The sequence below is a fragment of the Salmo salar genome, chromosome ssa09 (assembly GCF_905237065.1).
Source record: "Salmo salar chromosome ssa09, Ssal_v3.1, whole genome shotgun sequence".
NCBI lineage: Eukaryota > Metazoa > Chordata > Actinopteri > Salmoniformes > Salmonidae > Salmo > Salmo salar.
In genome coordinates, this window is record NC_059450.1 from 147,961,160 (window position 1) to 147,988,951 (window position 27,792).

The window sequence follows — 27,792 nt, forward strand, 5'->3', positions numbered from 1 at the left end:
AAGAGAGAGGAGACGGATTTGAAACAGAGGGAGAGGAGAGAGAAGGAGACGGGTTTGAAACAGAGGGAGAGGAGAGAGAAGGAGACGGGTTTGAAAGAGAGAGAGAGGAGACGGGTTTGAAACAGAGGGAGAGGAGAGAGAAGGAGACAGATTTGAAAGAGGGAAAGAAGAGAGAAGGAGACGGATTTGAAAGAGGGAGAGAAGAGAGAGGAGACGGATTTGAAACAGAGGGAGAAGAGAGAGAAGGAGACGGATTTGAAAGAGAGAGAGAGGAGACGGGTTTGAAACAGAGGGAGAGGAGAGAGAAGGAGACGGGTTTGAAACAGAGGGAGAGAAGAGAGAGAAGGAGACAGATTTGAAAGAGGGAAAGAAGAGAGAGAAGGAGACGGATTTGAAAGAGAGAGAGGAGACGGATTTGAAAGAGGGAGAGAAGAGAGAGGAGACGGATTTGAAAGAGGGAGAGAAGAGAGAGGAGACGGATTTGAAACAGAGGGAGAGAAGAGAGAGAAGGAGACGGATTTGAAACAGAGGGAGAGAAGAGAGAGGAGACGGATTTGAAACAGAGGGAGAGGAGAGAGAAGGAGACGGGTTTGAAAGAGAGAGAGAGGAGACGGGTTTGAAACAGAGGGAGAGGAGAGAGAAGGAGACAGATTTGAAAGAGGGAAAGAAGAGAGAGAAGGAGACGGATTTGAAAGAGAGAGAGGAGACGGATTTGAAAGAGGGAGAGAAGAGACGGATTTGAAAGAGGGAGAGAAGAGAGAGGAGACGGATTTGAAACAGAGGGAGAGAAGAGAGAGGAGACGGATTTGAAACAGAGGGAGAGAAGAGAGAGAGGAGACGGATTTGAAAGAGGGAGAGAAGAGAGAGGAGACGGATTTGAAAGAGGGAGAGAAGAGAGAGGAGACGGATTTGAAAGAGGGAGAGAAGAGAGAGGAGACGGATTTGAAAGAGGGAGAGAAGAGAGAGGAGACGGATTTGAAACAGAGGGAGAGAAGAGAGAGAGGAGACGGATTTGAAAGAGGGAGAGAAGAGAGAGGAGACGGATTTGAAACAGAGGGAGAGAAGAGAGAGAGGAGACGGATTTGAAAGAGGGAGAGAAGAGAGAGGAGACGGATTTGAAAGAGGGAGAGAAGAGAGAGGAGACGGATTTGAAAGAGGGAGAGAAGAGAGAGAAGGAGACGGATTTGAAACAGAGGGAGAGAAGAGAGTTAGGTTTATTTATTTTCCCTTTTGTACTTTAACTATTTGCATATCATTACAACACTGTATTTAGACATAATATGACATTTCAAATGTCATATTAGTGTTTACTTGACTTTTGTTAATGATCCATTTCACTCGCTTTGGCAATGTAAACATGTGTTTAACATGCCAACAAAGACATGTGAATTTAATTGAGACAGAGAATAACACGCCTTCCATTGCTCGTCTTGAGATAATAGAGAAAATGTGTGTATGTGGTGAGCCGTGCAGTTCTAACACAACCTGTCTGTGTGTGTGTGTGTGTGTGTGTGTGTGTGTGTGTGTGTGTGTGTAGCAGATGTCTGTCTGTGTGTCTTCCCTGTGGAGCCCATCCCTTAACTTCCTAGCCCAGTAATACATATCCACACCCCTTTTCTACATTAACACACAACAACCAGTCAGAATCAACGCCAGCCCCCTCACCTCAACCCCCCCTAACGGTTACCTCAACCCCCCCCCCTTAACGGTCACCTCAACCCCCTAACGGTCACCTCAACCCCCCCCTTAACGGTCACCTCAACCCCCCTAACGGTCACCTCAACCCCCCTAACGGTCACCTCAAACCCCCCTTAACGGTCACCTCAAACCCCCCTTAACGGTCACCTCAACCCCCCAACGGTCACCTCAACCCCCCCTCAACCCCCCCAACGGTCACCTCAACCCCCCTAACGGTCACCTCAACCCCCCCTAACGGTCACCTCAATCCCCCCCTAACGGTCACCTCAACCCCCCCTAACGGTCACCTCAACCCCCCTAACGGTCACCTCAACCCCCCCCTTAACGGTCACCTCAACCTCCCCTAACGGTCACCTCAACCCCCTAACGGTCACCTCAACCCCCCCTAACGGTCACCTCAACCCCCCCTAACGGTCACCTCAACCCCCCCCCTAACGGTCACCTCAACCCCCCTAACGGTCACCTCAACCCCCCCAACGGTCACCTCAACCCCCCTAACGGTCAGCTCAACCCCCCTAACGGTCACCTCAACCCCCCTAACGGTCACCTCAATCCCCCCCTTAACGGTCACCTCAACCCCCTAACGGTCACCTCAACCCCCCCCTTAACGGTCACCTCAACCCCCCCCTTTAACGGTCACCTCAACCCCCCTAACGGTCACCTCATCCCCTTTAACGGTCACCTCAAACCCCCTTAACGGTCACCTCAACCCCCCAACGGTCACCTCAACCCCCCCCTCAACCCCCCCAACGGTCACCTCAACCCCCCTAACGGTCACCTCAACCCCCCCTAACGGTCACCTCAATCCCCCCCCTAACGGTCACCTCAACCCCCCTAACGGTCACCTCAACCCCCCTAACGGTCACCTCAACCCCCCCCTAACGGTCACCTCAACCCCCCCAACGGTCACCTCAACCCCCCCAACGGTCACCTCAACCCCCCAACGGTCACCTCAACCCCCCAACGGTCACCTCAACCCCCCTAACGGTCACCTCAACCCCCCCTAACGGTCACCTCAATCCCCCCCTAACGGTCACCTCAACCCCCCTAACGGTCACCTCAACCCCCTAACGGTCACCTCAACCCCCCCTTAACGGTCACCTCAACCTCCCCTAACGGTCACCTCAACCCCCTAACGGTCACCTCAACCCCCCTAACGGTCACCTCAACCCCCCCTAACGGTCACCTCAACCCCCCTAACGGTCACCTCAACCCCCCCCTAACGGTCACCTCAACCCCCCTAACGGTCACCTCAACCCCCCTAACGGTCACCTCAACCCCCCTAACGGTCACCTCAACCCCCCCTAATGGTCACCTCAACCCCCCTAACGGTCACCTCAACCCCCCCTTAACGGTCACCTCAACCTCCCCTAACAGTCACCTCAACCCCCGAACGGTCACCTCAACCCCCCTAACGGTCACCTCAACCCCCCTAACGGTCACCTCAACCCCCCTATCGGTCACCTCAACCCCCCCTAACGGTCACCTCAACCCCCCCTAACGGTCACCTCAACCCCCCCTAACGGTCACCTCAACCCCCCCCTAACGGTCACCTCAACCCCCCTAACGGTCACCTCAACCCCCCTAACGGTCACCTCAACCCCCCCTTAACGGTCACCTCAACCCCCCTAACGGTCACCTCAACCCCCCCTAACGGTCACCTCAACCTCCCCTAACAGTCACCTCAACCCCCCGAACGGTCACCTCAACTCCCCTAACGGTCACCTCAACCCCCCTAACGGTCACCTCAACCCCCCGTAACGGTCACCTCAACCCCCCCTAACGGTCACCTCAACCCCCCAACGGTCACCTCAACCCCCCTAACGGTCACCTCAACCCCCCGTAACGGTCACCTCAACCCCCTAACGGTCACCTCAACCTCCCCTAACGGTCACCTCAACCCCCCCTAACGGTCACCTCAACCCCCCAACGGTCACCTCAACCCCCCCTAACGGTCACCTCAACCCCCCCTAACGGTCACCTCAACCTACAATGGTCTATTTAGGGAACAGAGAAAACATCATTGGATAAGTAGGGTATTGTGCTATCGTGTGTGTAACTTTAACTATCTGTACAAATCAAATCAGATGGTTCTTAATGTGTTGAACATTAGCAGCTTAATGTGTGAATGGGACTAATTATAGAGCAGCAGAGTGAGGCTCAGTTAATATACCTACTGTAGGTTACCTGGAGGAATGTCAGGCTCAGTTAATATACCTACTGTAGGTTACCTGGAGGAATGTCAGGCTCAGTTAATATACCTACTGTAGGTTACCTGGAGGAATGTCAGGCTCAGTTAATATACCTACTGTAGGTTACCTGGAGGAATGTCAGGCTTAGTTAATATACCTACTGTAGGTTACCTGAAGGAATGTCAGGCTCAGTTAATATACCTACTGTAGGTTACCTGGAGGAATGTCAGGCTCAGTTAATATACCTACTGTAGGTTACCTGGAGGAATGTCAGGCTCAGTTAATATACCTACTGTAGGTTACCTGGAGGAATGTCAGGCTCAGTTAATATACCTACTGTAGGTTACCTGGAGGAATGTCAGGCTCAGTTAATATACCTACTGTAGGTTACCTGGAGGAATGTCAGGCTCAGTTAATATACCTACTGTAGGTTACCTGGAGGAATGTCAGGCTCAGTTAATATACCTACTGTAGGTTACCTGGAGGAATGTCAGGCTCAGTTAATATACCTACTGTAGGTTACCTGAAGGAATGTCAGGCTCAGTTAATATACCTACTGTAGGTTACCTGGAGGAATGTCAGGCTCAGTTAATATACCTACTGTAGGTTACCTGGAGGAATGTCAGGCTCAGTTAATATACCTTCTGTAGGTTACCTGGAGGAATGTCAGGCTCAGTTAATATCCCTACTGTAGGTTACCTGGAGGAATGGGCTAATGACAGTACAATAACTACCATTATATATGTTCTAGCAGAGGGTTAACCAGCAAGCCTTCTGGACATACAACCATTAGTGGTCATGGTTCAATAATCCTTGGTCTTGGTGGTAACAGATCATAAACGGCAAGCTAATTGTTAAACGGTCATAATGATTAACGAACCATCATGGTTCAACTGCCACGGGTCATGGCAGCATGTGCATGGGTAGAATGCAACGGTCATGCTTACGGACATGGTCACGTTTATGGTCACTGTAAAACAGCCATGTTGTGGTAATGGTTGTAGAGGAACAGCCATGTTGTGATAATGGTTGTAGAGGAACAGCCATGGTTGTGATAATGGTTGTAGTAGAACAGCCATGTTGTGGTAATGGTTGTAGTGGAACAGCCATGTTGTGGTAATGGTTGTAGTGGAACAGCCATGGTTGTGGTAATGGTTGTAGTGGAACAGCCATGGTTGTGGTAATGGTTGTAGTGGAACAGCCATGATTGTGATAATGGTTGTAGTGGAACAGCCATGGTAATGGTTGTAGTGGAACAGCCATGGTTGTGGTAATGGTTGTAGTGGAACAGCCATGGTAATGGTGGTAGTGGAACAGCCATGGTAATGGTGGTAGTGGAACAGCCATGGTAATGGTGGTAGTGGAACAGCCATGTTGTGGTAATGGTTGTAGTGGAACAGCCATGTTGTGGTAATGGTTGTAGTGGAACAGCCATGATTGTGGTAATGGTTGTAGTGGAACAGACATGGTTGTGGTAATGGTTGTAGTGGAACTGCCATGGTTGTGATAATGGTTGTAGTGGAACAGCCATGATTGTGGTAATGGTTGTAGTGGAACAGACATGGTTGTGGTAATGGTTGTAGTGGAACTGCCATGGTTGTGATAATGGTTGTAGTGGAACAGACATGGTTGTGATAATGGTTGTAGTGGAACAGCCATGGTTGTGGTAATGGTTGTAGTGGAACAGCTATGTTGTGGTAATGGTTGTAATGGAACAGCCATGGTAATGGTTGTAGTGGAACAGCCATGGTAATGGTGGTAGTGGAACAGCCATGGTAATGGTGGTAGTGGAACAGCCATGGTAATGGTGGTAGTGGAACAGCCATGGTAATGGTGGTAGTGGAACAGCCATGTTGTGGTAATGGTTGTAGTGGAACAGCCATGTTGTGGTAATGGTTGTAGTGGAACAGCCATGATTGTGGTAATGGTTGTAGTGGAACAGACATGGTTGTGGTAATGGTTGTAGTGGAACTGCCATGGTTGTGATAATGGTTGTAGTGGAACAGCCATGATTGTGGTAATGGTTGTAGTGGAACAGACATGGTTGTGGTAATGGTTGTAGTGGAACTGCCATGGTTGTGATAATGGTTGTAGTGGAACAGACATGGTTGTGATAATGGTTGTAGTGGAACAGCCATGGTTGTGGTAATGGTTGTAGTGGAACAGCTATGTTGTGGTAATGGTTGTAATGGAACAGCCATGGTAATGGTTGTAGTGGAACAGCCATGGTAATGGTGGTAGTGGAACAGCCATGGTAATGGTGGTAGTGGAACAGCCATGGTAATGGTGGTAGTGGAACAGCCATGGTAATGGTGGTAGTGGAACAGCCATGGTAATGGTGGTAGTGGAACAGCCATGGTGGTGGTAATGGTTGTAGTGTAACACCCATGGTAATGGTGGTAGTGGAACAGCCATGGTAATGGTTGTAATAGAACAGCATGGTAATGGTTGAGGTTAATCAGTGTGCTTGTTATGGACATACTGCACCATTACAATGGGTGGATAGCATGCAGCAGCCAGGGTCATGTTATGGCTCTAAATGGATGATGGTGGCTTGGCGGTTAGAGACTAGCGGTTAGGTCTACCTGTGCCAGCGTCATCCTCATGGCACTGACGGGCGAAGGCTCAATGTCCACCAACTTCTGCACCGAACTCAGAGTCTGACACACACACGCGCGTACACACACACACAGATAGGCGTTAGGGGAGAAAGAGTTAGCAAAGGTTGAAAAGGTTTGAAGGAGAAAAACACTGAAGGGAAAATAGTTAGTAGTGACAAACAGAAAAATAGAGAGACAGGTACTCTAGGTGTTGTAGATCAGTGGAGAAAGAAGTTACAGAGACAGTTACACAGAGACAGTTACACAGACACACAGAAACATTTACACAGAGACATTTACACAGAGACAGTTACACACAGACAGTTACACACAGACAGTTACACAGAGACAGTTACACACAGACAGTTACACAGAGACAGTTACACACAGACAGTTACACACAGACAGTTACACACAGACAGTTACATAGAGACAGTTACATAGAGACAGTTACACAGAGACAGTTACACAGAGACAGTAACAGTTACACAGACACAGAGACAGTTACAGAGACCACAGACATAACAGATAGGTTTACAAAAGGAGTGTTTAAACATGTGATGGCACAGAGTCAGTCACACAGATTCAGTCACACAGAGACAGTCACACAGAGACAGTCACACAGAGACAGTCACAGACAGACAGTCACAGAGAGACAGTCACAGAGAGACAGTTACACAGAGACAGTCACACAGAGACAGTCACACAGAGACTACAGAGACAGTCACACAGAGACAGTTACACAGAGACAGTCACACAGAGACAGTTACACAGAGACAGTCACACAGAGACAGTTACACAGAGTCAGTCACACAGAGACAGTTACACAGAGACAGTTACACAGAGACAGTTACACAGAGACAGTCACACAGAGACAGTTACACAGAGACAGTCACACAGAGACTACAGAGAGACAGTCACACAGAGACAGTTACAGAGACAGTCACACAGAGACTACAGAGACAGTTACACAGAGACAGTTACACAGAGACAGTTACAGAGACAGTTAAACAGAGACAGTCACACAGAGACAGTTACACAGAGACAGTCACACAGAGTCAGTTACACAGAGACAGTTACACAGAGACAGTTACACAGAGACTACAGAGACAGTCACACAGAGACAGTCACACAGAGACTACAGAGACAGTCACACAGAGACTACAGAGACAGTCACACAGAGACAGTTACACAGAGACAGTCACACAGAGACAGTCACACAGAGACTACAGAGACAGTCACACAGAGACAGTTACACAGAGACAGTCACACAGAGACAGTTACAGAGACAGTTACACAGAGACAGTCACACAGAGACAGTTACACAGAGACAGTCACACCGAGACAGTTAAACAGAGACAGTGACACAGAGACAGTTACACAGAGACAGTCACACAGAGACTACAGAGAGACAGTCAAACAGAGACAGTTACAGAGACAGTCACACAGAGACAGTTACACAGAGACAGTTACACAGAGACAGTCACACAGAGACAGTTACACAGAGACAGTTACACAGAGACAGTTACACAGAGACTACAGAGACAGTCACACAGAGACAGTCACACAGAGACTACAGAGAGACAGTCACACAGACACAGTTACACAGACACAGTTACACAGAGACAGTTACACATAGACAGTCACACAGAGACAGTCACACAGAGACAGTTACACAGAGACAGTCACACAGAGACAGTCACACAGAGACAGTCACACAGAGACAGTTACACAGAGACAGTCACACAGAGACAGTTACACAGAGACAGTTACACAGAGACAGTTACACAGAGACAGTTACACAGAGACAGTCACACAGAGACAGTCACACAGAGACAGTCACACAGAGACAGTTACACAGAGACAGTTACACAGAGACTACAGAGACAGTCACACAGAGACAGTCACACAGAGACAGTCACACAGAGACAGTCACACAGAGACAGTTACACAGAGACAGTCACACAGAGACTACAGAGAGACAGTCACACAGAGACAGTCACACAGAGACAGTCACACAGAGACAGTTACACAGAGACAGTCACACAGAGACAGTTACACAGAGACAGTCACACAGAGACAGTTACACAGAGACAGTCACACAGAGACTACAGAGACAGTCACACAGAGTAAGTCACACAGAGACAGTTACACAGAGACAGTCACACAGAGACAGTTACACAGAGACAGTTACACAGAGACAGTTACACAGAGACAGTCACACAGAGACAGTTACACAGAGACAGTCACACAGAGACAGTTACACAGAGACAGTTACACAGAGACTACAGAGACAGTCACACAGAGACAGTTACACAGAGATAGTCACACAGAGACAGTCACACAGAGAATACAGAGAGACAGTCACACAGAGACAGTTACACAGAGACAGTCACACAGAGACAGTTACACAGAGACAGTCACACAGAGACAGTCACACAGAGACAGTTACACAGAGACAGTCACACAGAGACAGTTACACAGAGACAGTCACACAGAGACAGTTACACAGAGACAGTTACACAGAGACAGTTACACAGAGACTACAGAGACAGTCACACAGAGACAGTTACACAGAGACAGTCACACAGAGACAGTTACACAGAGACAGTCACACAGAGACAGTTACACAGAGACAGTCACACAGAGACTACAGAGACAGTTACACAGAGACAGTCACACAGAGACAGTCACACAGAGACAGTTACACAGAGACAGTTACACAGAGACAGTTACACAGAGACTACAGAGACAGTCACACAGAGACAGTCACACAGAGACAGTTACACAGAGACAGTTACACAGAGACAGTTACACAGAGACTACAGAGACAGTCACACAGAGACAGTTACACAGAGACAGTCACACAGAGACAGTCACACAGAGACAGTTACACAGAGACAGTCACACAGAGACAGTTACACAGAGACAGTCACACAGAGACTACAGAGAGACAGTCACACACAGACAGTCACACAGAGACAGTTACACAGAGACAGTTACACAGAGACAGTCACACAGAGACAGTTACACAGAGACAGTCACACAGAGACAGTTACACAGAGACAGTCACACAGAGACTACAGAGAGACAGTCACACAGAGACAGTCACACAGAGACAGTTACACAGAGACAGTCACACAGAGACAGTCACACAGAGACAGTTACACAGAGACAGTTACACAGAGACAGTTACACAGAGACAGTCACACAGAGACAGTTACACAGAGACAGTCACACAGAGACTACAGAGAGACAGTCACACAGAGACAGTCACACAGAGACAGTTACACAGAGACAGTTAAACAGAGACAGTTACACAGAGACAGTCACACAGAGACAGTTACACAGAGACAGTCACACAGAGACTACAGAGAGACAGTCACACAGAGACAGTCACACAGAGACAGTTACACACAGACAGTTACACAGAGACAGTTAAACAGAGACAGTCACACAGAGACAGTCACACAGAGACAGTTACACAGAGACAGTTACACAGAGACAGTTACAGAGACAGTTACACAGAGACAGTCACACAGAGACAGTTACACAGAGACAGTTACACAGAGACTACAGAGACAGTCACACAGAGACTACAGAGAGACAGTCACACAGAGACAGTCACACAGAGACAGTCACACAGAGACTACAGAGAGACAGTCACACAGAGACAGTCACACAGAGACAGTTACACAGAGACAGTCACACAGTGACAGTCACACAGAGACAGTCACACAGAGACAGTTAAACAGAGACAGTCACACAGAGACAGTTACACAGAGACAGTCACACAGAGACAGTTACACAGAGACAGCTACACAGAGACAGTCACACAGAGACAGTTACACAGAGACAGTTACACAGAGACAGTTACACAGAGACTACAGACACAGTCACACAGAGACAGTTACACAGAGACAGTCACACAGAGACAGTTACACAGAGACAGTCACACAGAGACAGTTACACAGAGACAGTTACACAGAGACAGTCACACAGAGACAGTTACACAGAGACAGTTACAGAGACAGGTACACAGAGACAGTCACACAGAGACAGTTACACAGAGACAGTCACACAGAGACAGTTACACAGAGACAGTTACACAGAGACAGTTACACAGAGACTACAGAGACAGTCACACAGAGACAGTTACACAGAGACAGTCACACAGAGAAAGTTACACAGAGACAGTCACACAGAGACAGTTACACAGAGACTACAGAGAGACAGTCACACAGAGACAGTCACACAGAGACAGTTACACAGACAGTTACACAGAGACAGTTACAGAGACAGGTACACAGAGACAGTCACACAGAGACAGTCACACAGAGACAGTTACACAGAGACAGTTACACAGAGACAGTTACACAGAGACAGTCACACAGAGACAGTTACACAGAGACAGTTACACAGAGACTACAGAGACAGTCACACAGAGACAGTCACACAGAGACAGTTACACAGAGACAGTCACACAGAGACTACAGAGAGACAGTCACACAGAGACAGTCACACAGAGACAGTTACACAGACAGTCACACAGAGACAGTTACACAGAGACAGTTACACAGAGACAGTCACACAGAGACAGTTACACAGAGACAGTTACACATAGACAGTTACACAGAGACAGTTACACAGAGACAGTCACACAGAGACAGTCACACAGAGACTACAGAGACAGTCACACAGAGACTACAGAGAAGAGAAGTGATGTGTTCAGTTGCTTCTAAGAAACGTCATCATAGGAAGATCACACAAACTCGTTTTTATACATTCGGAAAGTCGTTCTGTACTTTGAATGTTTCCGAGAGGCGAGCGCATGAACACAGCATATGAACAGAGAACAGGGTTGGAGAAGGTTAAGTAAGGACATCTCAGATACAGGAGGCCTGCTAGTGTGTGTGTGTGTGAGTGTGTGTGTGTGTGTGTGAGTGAGTGAGTGTGTCTCACCGTGTCACAGTCGCTGGGTTGGAACTGGAAGTCTTGACCTTTATGAAACACAGGGTTCTCCTGCATGAAGAGCTGCTGGTTAAACTCCTGCATCACCTGAGAGACAGAGATATACAGGATTACACACACATACAGACACACACACACACACACACACACACACACACACACACACACACACACACACACACACACACACACACACACACACACTCACACTACACACACACACACACACACACACACACAGTCTCACCCTGTTGGATTTGTCCAGTAGGAACTGGAAGGTGTTGTGTATGGCCTGAAAGGCCTCCAGCTCTGTCTGACAGATAGAGATCAGATAGTCCTTCACATGGTTATATATCCCTCCATCCAACTCCTGGGAGACAGAGAGACAGAGAGACAGAGAGAGAGAGAGAGAAAGAGAGAGACAGAGAGAGAGAGACAGAGAGAGACAGACAGACAGAGAGACAGAGAGAGAGTGAGACAGAGAGAGAGTGAGAGACAGACAGACAGACAGACAGACAGACAGACAGACAGACAGACAGACAGACAGACAGACAGAGAGAGAGACAGAGAGAGAGAGAGAGAGAGACAGAGAGAGAGACAGAGAGAGAGAGAGAGAGACAGCGAGAGAGAGAGAGAGACAGAGAGAGACAGAGAGAGAGACAGACAGACAGAGAGAGAGTGAGAGAGACAGAGAGAGAGTGAGAGACAGACAGACAGAGAGAGAGAGAGACAGAGAGACAGAGAGAGACAGAGAGAGACAGAGAGAGACAGAGAGACAGAGACATAGAGAAAGAGACAGCGAGAGAGAGACAGAGAGACAGCGAGAGAGAGAGAGAGAGAGAGAGAGAGAGAGAGAGAGAGAGAGAGCGGGAGAGAGAGAGAAAGAGAGAGAGATCGAGAGAGAGAGAGAGAGAGAGAGAGAGAGAAGGAGTGAGAGGGAGCGGGAGAGAGAGAAAGAGAGAGACAGAGAGAGACGGAGAGAGAGAGAGAGACAGAGAGAGAGAAAGTGAATTTGATGGTTATCTTTAGTCTTTTGATAGACTGGATGAAGCATTAATTAACAGTGAATCTAAATGAAGAGTCTTTCTATTAAGTGATTTGGCAACATATGCTCTGGGCGCGCCTGCCAACAGAGTAGATATGAATGAGAGAGGGGAATGACAAATTGGTTTTTGCTTCTTCATCAAGCCAAGAAAGAAATTGAGAAACCTATCAAACCAAAAACAGAGATGCAGAAAACCTGAGCCTACGCCATCACTATGATGAATCACTAAAACAATACAGAAATACACTACGGAAATAGAAGGAACAGCACATCAGAAATCAGCTCAATGTAATTGAAGAATCCATAGAATCTAACCACTTCTGGGAAAACTGGAAAACTCTAAACAAACAACACAAAACGTTATCTATAACAAAGAACAAACCGCAAAAACATATACAGTGGCTGGCAAAATTATTTTTCCTATTTTGTTTCCTTTCTTATTTCCTATTTTGTTGCCTTACAACCTGGGATTAAAATTTATTTTGGGGGGGTTTGTATCATTTGATTTACACAACATGCCTACCACTTTGAAGATGCAAAATATTTTTTATTGTGAAACAAACAAGAAATAATTCAAAAATACTGAAAACTTGAGCGTGCATAACTATTCACCACTCGAGTGTTGTTTTAGCAGTATGCTTAGGGTCACTGTCCTGCTGGAAGGTGAACCTTCGTCCCAGTCTCAAATCTCTGGAAGACTGAAACAGGTCTCCCTCAAGAATTTCTCTGTATTTAGCTCCATCCATCATTCCTTAAATTCTGACCAGTTTCCCTCTCCCTGCCGATGAAAAACAGCATGATGCTGACACCACCATGCTTTAACGTGGGGATGGTGTGTTCTCAGGGTGATGAGAGGTGTTGGGTTTGCGCCCACAGCATGATGCTGCCACCACCATGCTTTACTGTGGGGATGATGTTCTCAGGGTGATGAGAGGTGTTGGGTTTGCGCCAGACATAGCGTTTTCCTTGATGGTCAAAAAGCTCAATTTTAGTTTCATATGACCAGAGTACCTTCTTCCATATGTTTGGGGAGCCTCCCATATGCCTTTTGGCGAACAACAAATGTGTTTGCTTATTTTTTTATTTAAGCAATGGCCAGCTCTGTGGAGTGTACAGCTTAAAGTGATCCTATGGACAGATACTCCAATCTCCGCTGTGGAGCTTTGCAGCTCTTTGGTCTCTTTGTTGCCTCTCTGATTATTGCCCTCCTTGCCTGGTCTGTGAGTCTTGGTGGGCGGCCCTCTCTTGGCAGGTTTGTTGTGGTGCCATATTCTTACCATTTTTTTAATAATGGATTTAATGGTGCTCCGTGGGATGTTCAAAGTTTCTGATATGTTTTTATAACCCAACCCTGATCTGTACTTCTCCACAACTTTGTCCCTGACCTGTTTGGAGAGCTCCTTGGTCTTCATGGTGCCCCTTGCTTAGTGGTGTTGCAGACTCTGGGGCCTTTCAGAACAGGTGTACATATACTGAGATCATGTGACACTTAAATAAAGTACACCTGTGTGCAATATAACTAATTATGTGACTTCTGAAGGCAATTGGTTGCACCAGATCTTATTTAGGGGCTTCGTAGCAAAGGGGTTGAATACATATGCACAACAACTTTTTCGTTTTTTTGAATTTCTTTAAACAAGTAATTATTTTCATTTCATGCCACTAATTTGGACAATTTTGTGTGTCCATTACATGAAATCCAAATAAAATTCCATTTAAATTATAGGTTGTAATAAGAATAAGAAAAACGCCAAGGGGGATGAATACTTTTGCACCATACATGATCAAATACGAATCAGCTCTTAAAGACTACCAGAACCCTCTGGATTATCAGATGACCTTGAATGAACTACAGGAGAAAATTACAAACCTTCCAACCCAAAAAGGCCTCTGGTGTTGATGGTATCCTCAATTCAATTATCAAATATACAGACAACAAACTCCAATTGGCTATATTTAAACTCTTTAACATCATCCTCAGCTCTGGCATCTCCCACAATATTTGGAACCAAGGACTGATCACCCCAATCCACAAAAGTGGAGACAAATTTGACCTCAACAACTACCGTGGGATACGTGTCAACAGCAACCTTGGGGAAAACCTCTGCATTATCATTAACAGCAGACTCGTACTGAGCAAATGTCAAATTGGCTTTAACAAATTAGCATACAACTTATTGACCCTGCACACCCTAACTGACAAACAAAAACAAAGTCTTCTCATGCTGTCAGGGATTTCTTCGTCGGAGGACGATATAGCGAAATCATCGTCGGAAAAAATGACCAAAATGCAGCAGGGTTGTGATAGTTCATTTTTTAACATTTAATAAACTCAAAAAACGAACATACGATTTACAGACAGTCCTGTTAGGCTTACACACGCTAAACACGAAACAATCTCCCACAAATACACAGACAAACACACCCAACTAATATAGGACTTCCAATCAAAGGCAACACCACACAGCTGCCTTCAATTGGAAGTCCACCCCAATTAACTCAACATAGAAACAGATCAACCAGACTACACATAGAAATATATCAACATAGACCATAACTCAAAACCCGGAAATAATAAATCAAACGCCCTCCTAACTAACACACCACCCTGAACCACATAAAACAAATACCCTCTGCCACGTCCTGACCAAACTATAATGACAATTAACCCTTATACTGGCCAGGACGTGACACATGCTTTCTTGATTTCAAAAAAGCTTTTGACTCATTTTGTCATGAGGGTCTGATATACAAATTGATGGAAAGTGGTGGTGGAGGAAAAACATACTACATTTTACAATCCATGTAAACAAACGTTGAGGGTGCGGTTAAAATTGGCACAAAAAAAACTAACATTTATTTCCACACTCTCCATCACTCTGCGTTCCAACTCATCTCAATTGAGTTGAGGTCAGGTGATTGTGGAGGCCAGGTCATCTGATGCAGCACTCCTTCACTCTCCTTGTCCAAACTTTTGACTGGTACTGTATATATCAACTAATTGGCTAGAGGCACTAGAACTGTCTGCAGCACCTGACATCACCCTACTAGAAGCTGAAGTCAAATGTCTACTGTTTGCTGATGATCTGGTGCTTCTGTCACCAACCAAGGAGGGCCTACAGCAGCATCTAGATCTTCTACACAGATTCTGTCAGACCTGGGCCCTGACAGTAAATCTCAGTAAGACAAAAATAATGGTGTTTCAAAAAAGGTCCAGTTGCCAGGACCACAAATACAATCTAGACACCGTTGCCCTAGAGCACACAAAAAACTATACCTACCTCGGCCTAAACATCAGCGCCACAGGTAACTTCCACAAAGCTGTGAACGATCTGAGAGACAAGGCAAGAAGGGCATTCTATGCCATCAAAAGGAACACAAAATTCAACATACCAATTAGGATCTGGCTAAAAATACTTGAATCAGTGATAGAACCCATTGCCATAGGGCGGCGTAACAATTGGCCCAGCGTCATCCGGGTTTGGCCGGGGTAGGCCGTCATTGTAAATAAGATTTTGTTCTTAATTGACTTGCCTAGTTAAATAAAAAATAAATTAATAAAAATTGTCCTTTATGGGGTCCGCACACCAACCCACAATTCACAAAATGGGACAATCACCAAATTGAGACTGCATGCAGAATTATGCAAAAATACCCTCAGTGTTCAACGTAAAACACCAAATAATGTATGCATAGCAGAATTAGGCCGATACCCGCTAATTAACAAAATCCAGAAGAAAAAAAACGTTAACTTCTACAACCACCTAAAAGGAAGTGATTCCAAAATCTTCCATAACACAGCAATCACCTACAAAAAGATGAACCTGGAGAAGAGTCCCCTAAGCAAGCTGGTCCTGGGGCTCTGTGGGGTGTGTTTGTGTTTGTGAACAGAGCCCCAGGACAGCAACACAATTAGACATAACCAAATCATGAGAAAACAAAAAGAGAATTACTTGACACATTGGAAAGAATTAACAAAAAAACTGAGCAAACTAGAATGCTATTTGGCCCTAGACAGAGAGTTTACAGTGGCAGAATACCTGACCACTGTGACTGACCCACATTTAAGGAAAGCTTTGACTATGTACAGACTCAGTGAGCATGGCCTTGCCATTGAGAGGCTGCCGTAGGCAGACCTGGCTCTTATGAGAAGACAGGCTATGTGCACACTGCCCACAAAATGAGTTGGAAACTGAGCTGCACTTCCTAACCTCCTGCCAAATGTATGACCATATTAGAGACACATATTTCCCTCAGAATACACAGACCCACAAAGAATTTGAAAACAAATCCCATATCTATTAGGTGAAATACCGCAGTGTGCCATCACAGCAGCAATATGTGTGACCTGTTGCCACAAGAAACAGGCAACCAGTGAAGAACAAACACCATTGTAAATACAACCCATATTTATATTTATTTATTTTCCCTTTTGTACTTTAACTATTTGCACATCATTATAACATTGTATATAGACATAATATGACATTTGAAATGTCTCTATTCCTTCTGAACTTTTGTGTAATGTTAACTGTTCTTTTTTAATAGTTTATTTCACTTTTGTTTATTAACTATTTCACTTGCTTGGGCAATGTAAACATATGTTTCCCGTGCCAATAAAGCCCATTGAATTAAATCAAATGAAATATTATTGAATCATAGAGAGAGAGAGAGAGAGAGAGAGACATAAATGAATCATTAAGAGCTAATAGACTGGATAGAGACTGTAGTATGAGCAGGGAAAGGGTGGGGGAGGCAGAAGGATAGAGTGAAGGGAAAAAGTAGTATTTTGAAAGGAAGGAGGGCAGGGGAGACCTGTGGTTTAACGGTGCAGAGTATGTATAAATGTGTGTGTGGTACTGTAGGTTCGTTGGCTCATGGTGTGTGACTGGAGTCTGTGTGTTCTCTTGTTGTGTAGGAATCTGAACCCCCTTCACCTTTCCCAGCAGCAGCTGTGACAGCACCATAGCCCTATCCAAAACACACACACACACACCCTCCTCTCTCCAACCCTTTGCCTTAAATGTCAGCCTATCACACATTCCATCGTACAATGATGACAATGGCAACTCAATGTCCCAACACACACTCACTCACACGCACATACACACACACATGCACATACACACACACACACAAGCACACGGACACAGCTGAAACAATGGTATGATGACAAATCTAGGGAAATTCCGTCATTGAGGGTGAAGGCTAGTCCCAATACTACCCCCACCCTACCCTTTCACTCATCCCCCTTCCTCTCCTCCCTCTCTCTCTCTACCTATCCATGTAGGGTAGTGTGAACAACAGAATGATTCAAGGGCCAGAAAAATACATACATCACATCTCTCCGTGTGTGTGTGTGTGTGTGTGTGTGTGTGTGTGTGTGTGTGTGTGTGTGTGTGTGTGTGTGTGTGTGTGTGTGTGTGTGTGTGTGTGTGAATGTATGTATGTACAGTGAGGGAAAAAAGTATTTGATCCCCCAAACGTATAAAATCAGCAGGGGATCAAATACTTTTTTCCCTCACTGTATGTATGTATGTATGTATGTAGGTAGGTAGGTAGGTAGGTAGGTAGGTAGGTAGGTAGGTAGGTATGTATGTACAGTGGGGAGAACAAGTATTTGATCCCCTGCTGATTTTATACGTTTGGGGGATCAAATACTTTTTTCCCTCACTGTATGTATGTATGTAGGTAGGTAGGTAGGTAGGTAGGTAGGTAGGTAGGTAGGTAGGTAGGTAGGTATGTATGTACAGTGGGGAGAACAAGTATTTGATACACTGCCGATTTTGCAGGTTTTCCTACTTACAAAGCATGTAGAGGTCCAGAAAATCCAGAAAATCACATTGTATGATTTTTAAGTAATTAATTTGCATTTTATTGCATGACATAAGTATTTGATAACCTACCAACCAGTAAGAATTCCGGCTCTCACAGACCTGTTAGTTTTTCTTTAAGAAGCCCTCCTGTTCTCCACTCATTACCTGTATTAACTGCACCTGTTTGAACTCGTTACCTGTATAGAAGACACCTGTCCACACACTCAATCAAACAGACTCCAACCTCTCCACAATGGCCAAGACCAGAAAGCTGTGTAAGGACATCAGGGATAAAATTGTAGACCTGCACAAGGCTGGGATGGGCTACAGGACAATAGGCAAGCAGCTTGGTGAGAAGGCAACAACTGTTGGCGCAATTATTAGAAAATGGAAGAAGTTCAAGATGACGGTCAATCACCCTCGGTCTGGGGCTCCATGCAAGATCTCACCTCGTGGGGCATCAATGATCACGAGGAAGGTGAGGGATCAGCCCAGAACTACACGGCAGGACCTGGAGAGAGCTGGGACCACAGTCTCAAAGAAAACCATTAGTAACACACTACACCGTCATGGATTAAAATCCTGCAGCGCACGCAAGGTCCCCCTGCTCAAGCCAGCGCATGTCCAGGCCCGTCTGAAGTTTGCCAATGACCATCTGGATGATCCAGAGGAGGAATGGGAGAAGGTCTGATGAGACAAAAATATAGTTTTTTTGGTCTAAACTCCACTCGCCGTGTTTGGAGGAAGAAGAAGGATGAGTACAACCCCAAGAACACCATCCCAACCGTGAAGCATGGAGGTGGAAACATCATTCTTTGGGGATGCTTTTCTGCAAAGGGGACAGGACGACTGCACCGTATTGAGGGGAGGATGGATGGGGCCATGTATCGCGAGATCTTGGCCAATAACCTCCTTCCCTCAGTAAGAGCATTGAAGATGGGTCGTGGCTGGGTCTTCCAGCATGACAACAACCCGAAACACACAGCCAGGGCAACTAAGGAGTGGCTCCGTAAGAAGCATCTCAAGGTCCTGGAGTGGCCTAGCCAGTCTCCAGACCTGAACCCAATAGAAAATCTTTGAAGGGAGCTGAAAGTCTGTATTGCCCAGCGACAGCCCCGAAACCTGAAGGATCTGGAGAAGGTCTGTATGGAGGAGTGGGCCAAAATCCCTGCTGCAGTGTGTGCAAACCTGGTCAAGAACTACAGGAAACGTATGATCTCTGTAATTGCAAACAAAGGTTTCTGTACCAAATATTAAGTTCTGCTTTTCTGATGTATCAAATACTTATGTCATGCAATAAAATGCTAATTAATTACTTAAAAATCATACAATGTGATTTTCTGGATTTTTGTCTCACAGTTGAAGTGTACCTATGATAAAAATGACAGACCTCTACATGCTTTGTAAGTAGGAAAACCTGCAAAATCGGCAGTGTATCAAATACTTGTTCTCCCCACGGTATGTATGTATGTATGCATGCACAGTTGAAATCGGAAGTTTACATACACCTTAGCCAAATACATTTAAACTCAGTTTTTCACAATTCCTGACATTTAATCCTAGTAAAAATTCCCTGTCTTAGGTCAGTTAGGATCACCACTTTATTTTAAGAATGTGAAATGTCATAATAGTAGAGAATTATTTATTTCAGCTTTTATTTCTTTCATCACATTCCCAGTGGGTCAGAAGTTTACATACACTCAATTAGTATTTGGTAGCATTGACTTTAAATTGTTTAACTTGGGTCAAACGTTTCGGGTAGCATTCCACCGTCCCACAATAAGATGGGTGAATTTTGGCCCATTCCTCTTGACAGAGCTGGTGTAACTGAGTCAGGTTTGTAGGCCTCCTTGCTCGCACACGCTTTTTCAGTTCTGCCCACAAATGTTCTATAGGACTGAGGTCAGGGCTTTGTGATGGCCACTCCCAATACCTTGACTTTGTTGTCCTTAAGCCATTTTGCCACAACTTCGGAAGTATGCTTGGGGTCATTGTCCATTTGGAAGACCCATTTGCGACCAAGCTTTAACTTCCTGACTGATGTCTTGATATGTTGCTTCAATATATCCACAAAATTTTCCTACCTCATGATTCCATCTATTTTGTGAAGTGCACCAGTCCCTCCTGCAGCAAAGCAACCCCACAACATGATGCTGCCACCCCCGTGCTTCACGGTTAGGATGGTGTTCTTCGGCTTGCAAGCCTCCCCCTTTTTCCTCCAAACATATCGATTGTCATTATGGCCGAACAGGCCTATTTTTGTTTCATCAGACCAGAGGACATTTCTCCAAAAAGTATGATTTTTGTCCCCATGTGCAGTTGCAAACCGTAGTCTGGCTTTTTTATGGCGGTTTTGGAGCAATGGCTTCTTCTTTGCTGAGCGGCCTTTCAGGTTATGTCGATAACTTGTTTTACTGTGGATATAGATACTTTTGTACCTGTTTCCTCCAGCATCTTTACAAGGTCCTTTGCTGTTGTTCTGGGATTGATTTGCACTTTTCGCACCAAAGTACGTTCATCTCTAAGAGACAGAACGTGTCTCCTTCCTGAGCGGTATGACGGCTGTGTGGTCCCATGGTGTTTATACTTGCGTACTATTGTTTGTACAGATGAACTTGGTACCTTCAGGCGTTTGGAAATTGCTCCCAAGGATGAACCAGACTTGTGGAGGTCTACCATTTTTTATCCTGAGGTCTTGGTTGATTTCTTTCGATTTTCCCATGATGTCAAGCAAAGAGGCACCGAGTTTGAAGGTAGGCCTTGAAATACATCCACAGGTACATCTCCAATTGACTCAAATGATGTCAATTAGCCTATCAGAAGCTTCTAAAGCCATGACATCATTTTCTGGAATTTTCCAAGCTGTTTAAAGGCACAGTCAACTTAGTGTATGTAAACTTCTGAGCCACTGGAATTGTGATACAGTGAATTATAAGTGAAATAATATGTCTGTAAACAATTGTTGGAAAAATGACTTGTGTCATGCACAAAGTAGATGTCCTAACCGACTTGCCCAAACTATAGTTTGTTAACAACAAATTTGTGGAGTGGTTGAAAAACCGAGTTGTAATGACTTCAACTGTATGTATGTATGTATGTATGTATGTATGTATGTATGTATGTATGTATGTATGTATGTATGTATGTGTGTGTGTGTGTGTGTGTGTGTGTATGTATGTATGTATGTATGTACTGTAAGCAGCCACATCTGTCAGAGGCAGCCTCTATAGAACCCTCACTACCCATTTTCAACATCAGGGGGAGGTGTTGAGCTCCTACTGAACAGTATACTCCTCTCTAACATCCCTGTGTGTGTGTGTGTGTGTGTGTGTGTGTGTGTGTGTGTGTGTGTGTGTGTGTGTGTGTGTGTGTGTGTGTGTGTGTGTGTGTGTGTGTGTGTGTTTGAAAGTGTGTGTGTGTTTGAAAGTGTGAGTGAGTGAGGGGGCCCTGTTCCAACTCCTTCCTTGGTTGAGGTAATCAGCGATCTAGACGTCATAGTTACCACTATCTGGCTTCAACAATCCTAGCTGGTCAGACATGGACTTACCTCACAGGAGGAAGGAAGGAAGGAAGTAAGGAAGGATGCATTTCTCTAGTACAGGGAAAGGAGGAGTGATAGGAGCAGCTTGTCAGTGTTGTTGATTAGGTGATGCCCTGAAGTGCTGTCCCTCTGTGTGTGTGTGTGTGTGTGTGTGTGTGTGTGTGTGTGTGTGTGTGTGTGTGTGTGTGTGTCTAGCCTGAAGCCCTGTTCCCTTGTCACCATGTCCATCTATCTATTATTCACTAGAGAGTCTCAGCTGTCACATACAGTACCCTGGGGTTCAATACAGTATCCTGGGGTTCAATACAGTATCCTGGGGTTCAATACAGTCACATACAGTATCCTGGGGTTCAATACAGTCACATACAGTACCCTGGGGTTCAATACAGTCACATACAGTACCCTGGGGTTCAATACAGTCACATACAGTACCCTGGGGTTCAATACAGTCACATACAGTATCCTGGGGTTCAATACAGTCACATACAGTATCCTGGGGTTCACTACAGTCACATACAGTATCCTGGGGTTCAATACAGTCACATACAGTACCCTGGGGTTCAATACAGTAACATACAGTACCCTGGGGTTCAATACAGTCACATACAGTATCCTGGGGTTCAATACAGTCACATACAGTACCCTGGGGTTCAATACAGTCACATACAGTATCCTGGGTTTCAATACAGTCACATACAGTATCCTGGGGTTCAATACAGTCACGTACAGTATCCTGGGGTTCAATACAGTCACGTACAGTACCCTGGGGTTCAATACAGTCACATACAGTATCCTGGGGTTCAATACAGTCACATACAGTACCCTGGGGTTCAATACAGTCACATACAGTATCCTGGGGTTCAATACAGTCACATACAGTATCCTGGGGTTCAATACAGTCACGTACAGTACCCTGGGGTTCAATACAGTCACATACAGTACCCTGGGGTTCAATACAGTCACGTACATTACCCTGGGGTTCAATACAGTCACATACAGTATCCTGGGGTTCAATACAGTCACGTAAAGTACCCTGGGGTTCAATACAGTCACATACAGTATCCTGGGGTTCAATACAGTCACATACATTACCCTGGGGTTCAATACAGTCACATACAGTATCCTGGGGTTCAATACAGTCACATACATTACCCTGGGGTTCAATACAGTCACATACAGTATCCTGGGGTTCAATACAGTCACATACAGTACCCTGGGGTTCAATACAGTCACATACAGTACCCTGGGGATCAATACAGTTACATACAGTATCCTGGGGTTCAATACAGTCACATACAGTACCCTGGGGTTCAATAAAGTCACATACAGTACCCTGGGGTTCAATACAGTCACATACAGTGTCATGGGGTTCAATACAGTCACATAGAGTATCCTGGGGTTCAATACAGTCACATACAGTATCCTGGGGTTCAATACAGTCACATACAGTATCCTGGGGTTCAATACAGTCACATACAGTATCCTGGGGTTCAATACAGTCACGTACAGTACCCTGGGGTTCAATACAGTCACATACAGTATCCTGGGGTTCAATACAGTCACATCCAGTAACCTGGGGTTCAATACAGTCACGTACATTACCCTGGCGTTCAATACAGTCACATACAGTATCCTGGGGTTCAATACAGTCACATAAAGTATCCTGGGGTTCAATAGAGTCACATACAGTATCCTGGGGTTCAATACAGTCACATGGGGTTCAATACAGTCACATACAGTACCCTGGGGTTCAATACAGTCACGTACAGTACCCTGGGGTTCAATACAGTCACGTACAGTATCCTGGGGTTCAATACAGTCACGTACAGTATCCTGGGGTTCAATACAGTCACGTACAGTACCCTGGGGTTCAATACAGTCACGTACAGTACCCTGGGGTTCAATACAGTCACATACAGTACCCTGGGGTTCAATACAGTCACGTACATTACCCTGGGGTTCAATACAGTCACATACAGTATCCTGGGGTTCAATACAGTCACGTAAAGTACCCTGGGGTTCAATACAGTCACATACAGTATCCTGGGGTTCAATACAGTCACATACATTACCCTGGGGTTCAATACAGTCACATACAGTATCCTGGGGTTCAATACAGTCACATACATTACCCTGGGGTTCAATACAGTTACATACAGTATCCTGGGGTTCAATACAGTCACATACAGTACCCTGGGGTTCAATACAGTCACATACAGTGTCATGGGGTTCAATACAGTCACATAGAGTATCCTGGGGTTCAATACAGTCACATACAGTATCCTGGGGTTCAATACAGTCACATACAGTATCCTGGGGTTCAATACAGTCACATACAGTATCCTGGGGTTCAATACAGTCACGTACAGTACCCTGGGGTTCAATACAGTCACATACAGTATCCTGGGGTTCAATACAGTCACATACAGTAACCTGGGGTTCAATACAGTCACGTACATTACCCTGGCGTTCAATACAGTCACATACAGTATCCTGGGGTTCAATACAGTCACATAAAGTATCCTGGGGTTCAATAGAGTCACATACAGTATCCTGGGGTTCAATACAGTCACATGGGGTTCAATACAGTCACATACAGTACCCTGGGGTTCAATACAGTCACGTACAGTACCCTGGGGTTCAATACAGTCACGTACAGTATCCTGGGGTTCAATACAGTCACGTACAGTATCCTGGGGTTCAATACAGTCACGTACAGTACCCTGGGGTTCAATACAGTCACGTACAGTACACTGGGGTTCAATACAGACACGTACAGTATCCTGGGGTTCAATACAGTCACGTACAGTATCCTGGGGTTCAATACAGTCACGTACAGTACCCTGGGGTTCAATACAGTCACGTACAGTACCCTGGGGTTCAATACAGTCACATACAGTACCCTGGGGTTCAATACAGTCACGTACATTACCCTGGGGTTCAATACAGTCACATACAGTATCCTGGGGTTCAATACAGTCACGTACAGTACCCTGGGGTTCAATACAGTCACATACAGTATCCTGGGGTTCAATACAGTCACATACATTACCCTGGGGTTCAATACAGTCACATACATTACCCTGGGGTTCAATACAGTCACATACAGTACCCTGGGGTTCAATACAGTCACATACAGTATCCTGGGGTTCAATACAGTCACATACAGTATCCTGGGGTTCAATACAGTCACATACAGTATCCTGGGGTTCAATACAGTCACATACAGTACCGCGGGGTTCAATACAGTCACATACAGTACCCTGGGGTTCAATACAGTCACATACAGTATCCTGGGGTTCAATACAGTCACATACAGTACCCTGGGGTTCAATACAGTCACATACATTACCCTGGGGTTCAATACAGTCACATACAGTACCCTGGGGTTCAATACAGTCACATACAGTACCCTGGGGTTCAATACAGTCACATACAGTACCCTGGGGTTCAATACAGTCACATACAGTACCCTGGGGTTCAATACAGTCACATACAGTACCCTGGGGTTCAATACAGTCACATACATTACCCTGGGGTTCAATACAGTCACATACAGTACCCTGGGGTTCAATACAGTCACATACAGTACCCTGGGGTTCAATACAGTCACATACAGTATCCTGGGGGTCAATACAGTCACGTACAGTATCCTGGGGTTCAATACAATCACGTACAGTATCCTGGGGTTCAATACAGTCACATACAGTATCCTGGGGTTCAATACAGTCACATACAGTATCCTGGGGGTCAATACAGTCACGTACAGTATCCTGGGGTTCAATACAGTCACGTACAGTACCCTGGGGTTCAATACAGTCACATACAGTACCCTGGGGTTCAATACAGTCACATACAGTACCCTGGGGTTCAATACAGTCACATACAGTATCCTGGGGTTCAATACAGTCACGTACAGTATCCTGGGGTTCAATACAGTCACGTACAGTACCCTGGGGTTCAATACAGTCAAATACGGTATCCTGGGGTTCAATACAGTACCCTGGGGTTCAATACAGTCACATACAGTACCCTGGGGTTCAATACAGTCACATACATTACCCTGGGGTTCAATACAGTCACATACATTACCCTGGGGTTCAATACAGTCACATACAGTATCCTGGGGTTCAATACAGTCACATACAGTACCCTGGGGTTCAATACAGTCACATACAGTATCCTGGGGTTCAATACAGTCACATACAGTACCCTGGGGTTCAATACAGTCACATACAGTACCCTGGGGTTCAATACAGTCACATACAGTACCCTGGGGTTCAATACAGTCACATACAGTACCCTGGGGATCAATACAGTCACATACAGTACCCTGGGGTTCAATACAGTCACATACAGTACCCTGGGGTTCAATACAGTCACATACAGTACCCTGGGGTTCAATACAGTCACATACAGTACCCTGGGGTTCAATACAGTCACATACAGTACCCTGGGGTTCAACACAGTCACATACAGTATCCTGGGGTTCAATACAGTCACATACAGTACCCTGGGGTTCACTACAGTCACATACAGTACCCTGGGGTTCAATACAGTCACATACAGTACCCTGGGGTTCAATACAGTCACATACAGTATCCTGGGGTTCAATACAGTCACATACAGTACCCTGGGGTTCAATACAGTCACATACAGTACCCTGGGGTTCAATACAGTCACATACAGTATCCTGGGGTTCAATACAGTCACATACAGTACCCTGGGGTTCAATACAGTCACATACAGTACCCTGGGGTTCAATACAGTCACATACAGTATCCTGGGGTTCAATACAGTCACATACATTACCCTGGGGTTCAATACAGTCACATACATTACCCTGGGGTTCAATACAGTCACATACAGTACCCTGGGGTTCAATACAGTCACATACAGTACCCTGGGGTTCAATACAGTCACATACAGTACCCTGGGGTTCAATACAGTCACATACAGTACCCTGGGGTTCAATACAGTCACATACAGTACCCTGGGGTTCAATACAGTCACATACAGTACCCTGGGGTTCAATACAGTCACATACAGTATCCTGGGGGTCAATACAGTCACGTACAGTATCCTGGGGTTCAATACAGTCACGTACAGTATCCTGGGGTTCAATACAGTCACATACAGTATCCTGGGGTTCAATACAGTCACATACAGTATCCTGGGGTTCAATACAGTCACATACAGTATCCTGGGGTTCAATACAGTCACGTACAGTACCCTGGGGTTCAATACAGTCAAATACGGTATCCTGGGGTTCAATACAGTACCCTGGGGTTCAATACAGTCACATACAGTACCCTGGGGTTCAATACAGTCACATACAGTATCCTGGGGTTCAATACAGTCACGTACAGTATCCTGGGGTTCAATACAGTCACGTACAGTACCCTGGGGTTCAATACAGTCAAATACGGTATCCTGGGGTTCAATACAGTACCCTGGGGTTCAATACAGTCACATACATTACCCTGGGTTTCAATACAGTCACATACATTACCCTGGGGTTCAATACAGTCACATACATTACCCTGGGGTTCAATACAGTCACATACAGTATCCTGGGGTTCAATACAGTCACATACAGTACCCTGGGGTTCAATACAGTCACATACAGTATCCTGGGGTTCAATACAGTCACATACAGTACCCTGGGGTTCAATACAGTCACATACAGTACCCTGGGGTTCAATACAGTCACATACAGTACCCTGGGGTTCAATACAGTCACATACAGTACCCTGGGGTTCAATACAGTCACATACAGTACCCTGGGGTTCAATACAGTCACATACAGTACCCTGGGGTTCAATACAGTCACATACAGTACCCTGGGGTTCAATACAATCACATACATTACCCTGGGGTTCAATACAGTCACATACAGTACCCTGGGGTTCAATACAGTCACATACAG

General features: G+C 45.5%; 1 protein-coding gene across 2 annotated transcripts in view; it reads right to left on the reverse strand.

The window, feature by feature from the left end:
• The window catches only part of LOC106613235 (F-BAR and double SH3 domains protein 2), a 138,356-nt gene that overhangs the window by 21,900 nt on the left and 88,664 nt on the right, over positions 1–27,792 (reverse strand). Inside the window, exons 9-11 of one of the 2 annotated variants that reach the window (XM_045724809.1) lie at positions 11,709–11,831; positions 11,453–11,548; positions 6,476–6,550 (exon numbers count right to left, since the gene is read on the reverse strand). In XM_045724809.1, the coding sequence (XP_045580765.1) occupies positions 6,476–6,550; positions 11,453–11,548; positions 11,709–11,831 (294 nt within the window). The remainder of the gene's footprint in view (positions 1–6,475; positions 6,551–11,452; positions 11,549–11,708; positions 11,832–27,792) is intronic. The other variant, XM_045724810.1, reaches the window with a different exon arrangement.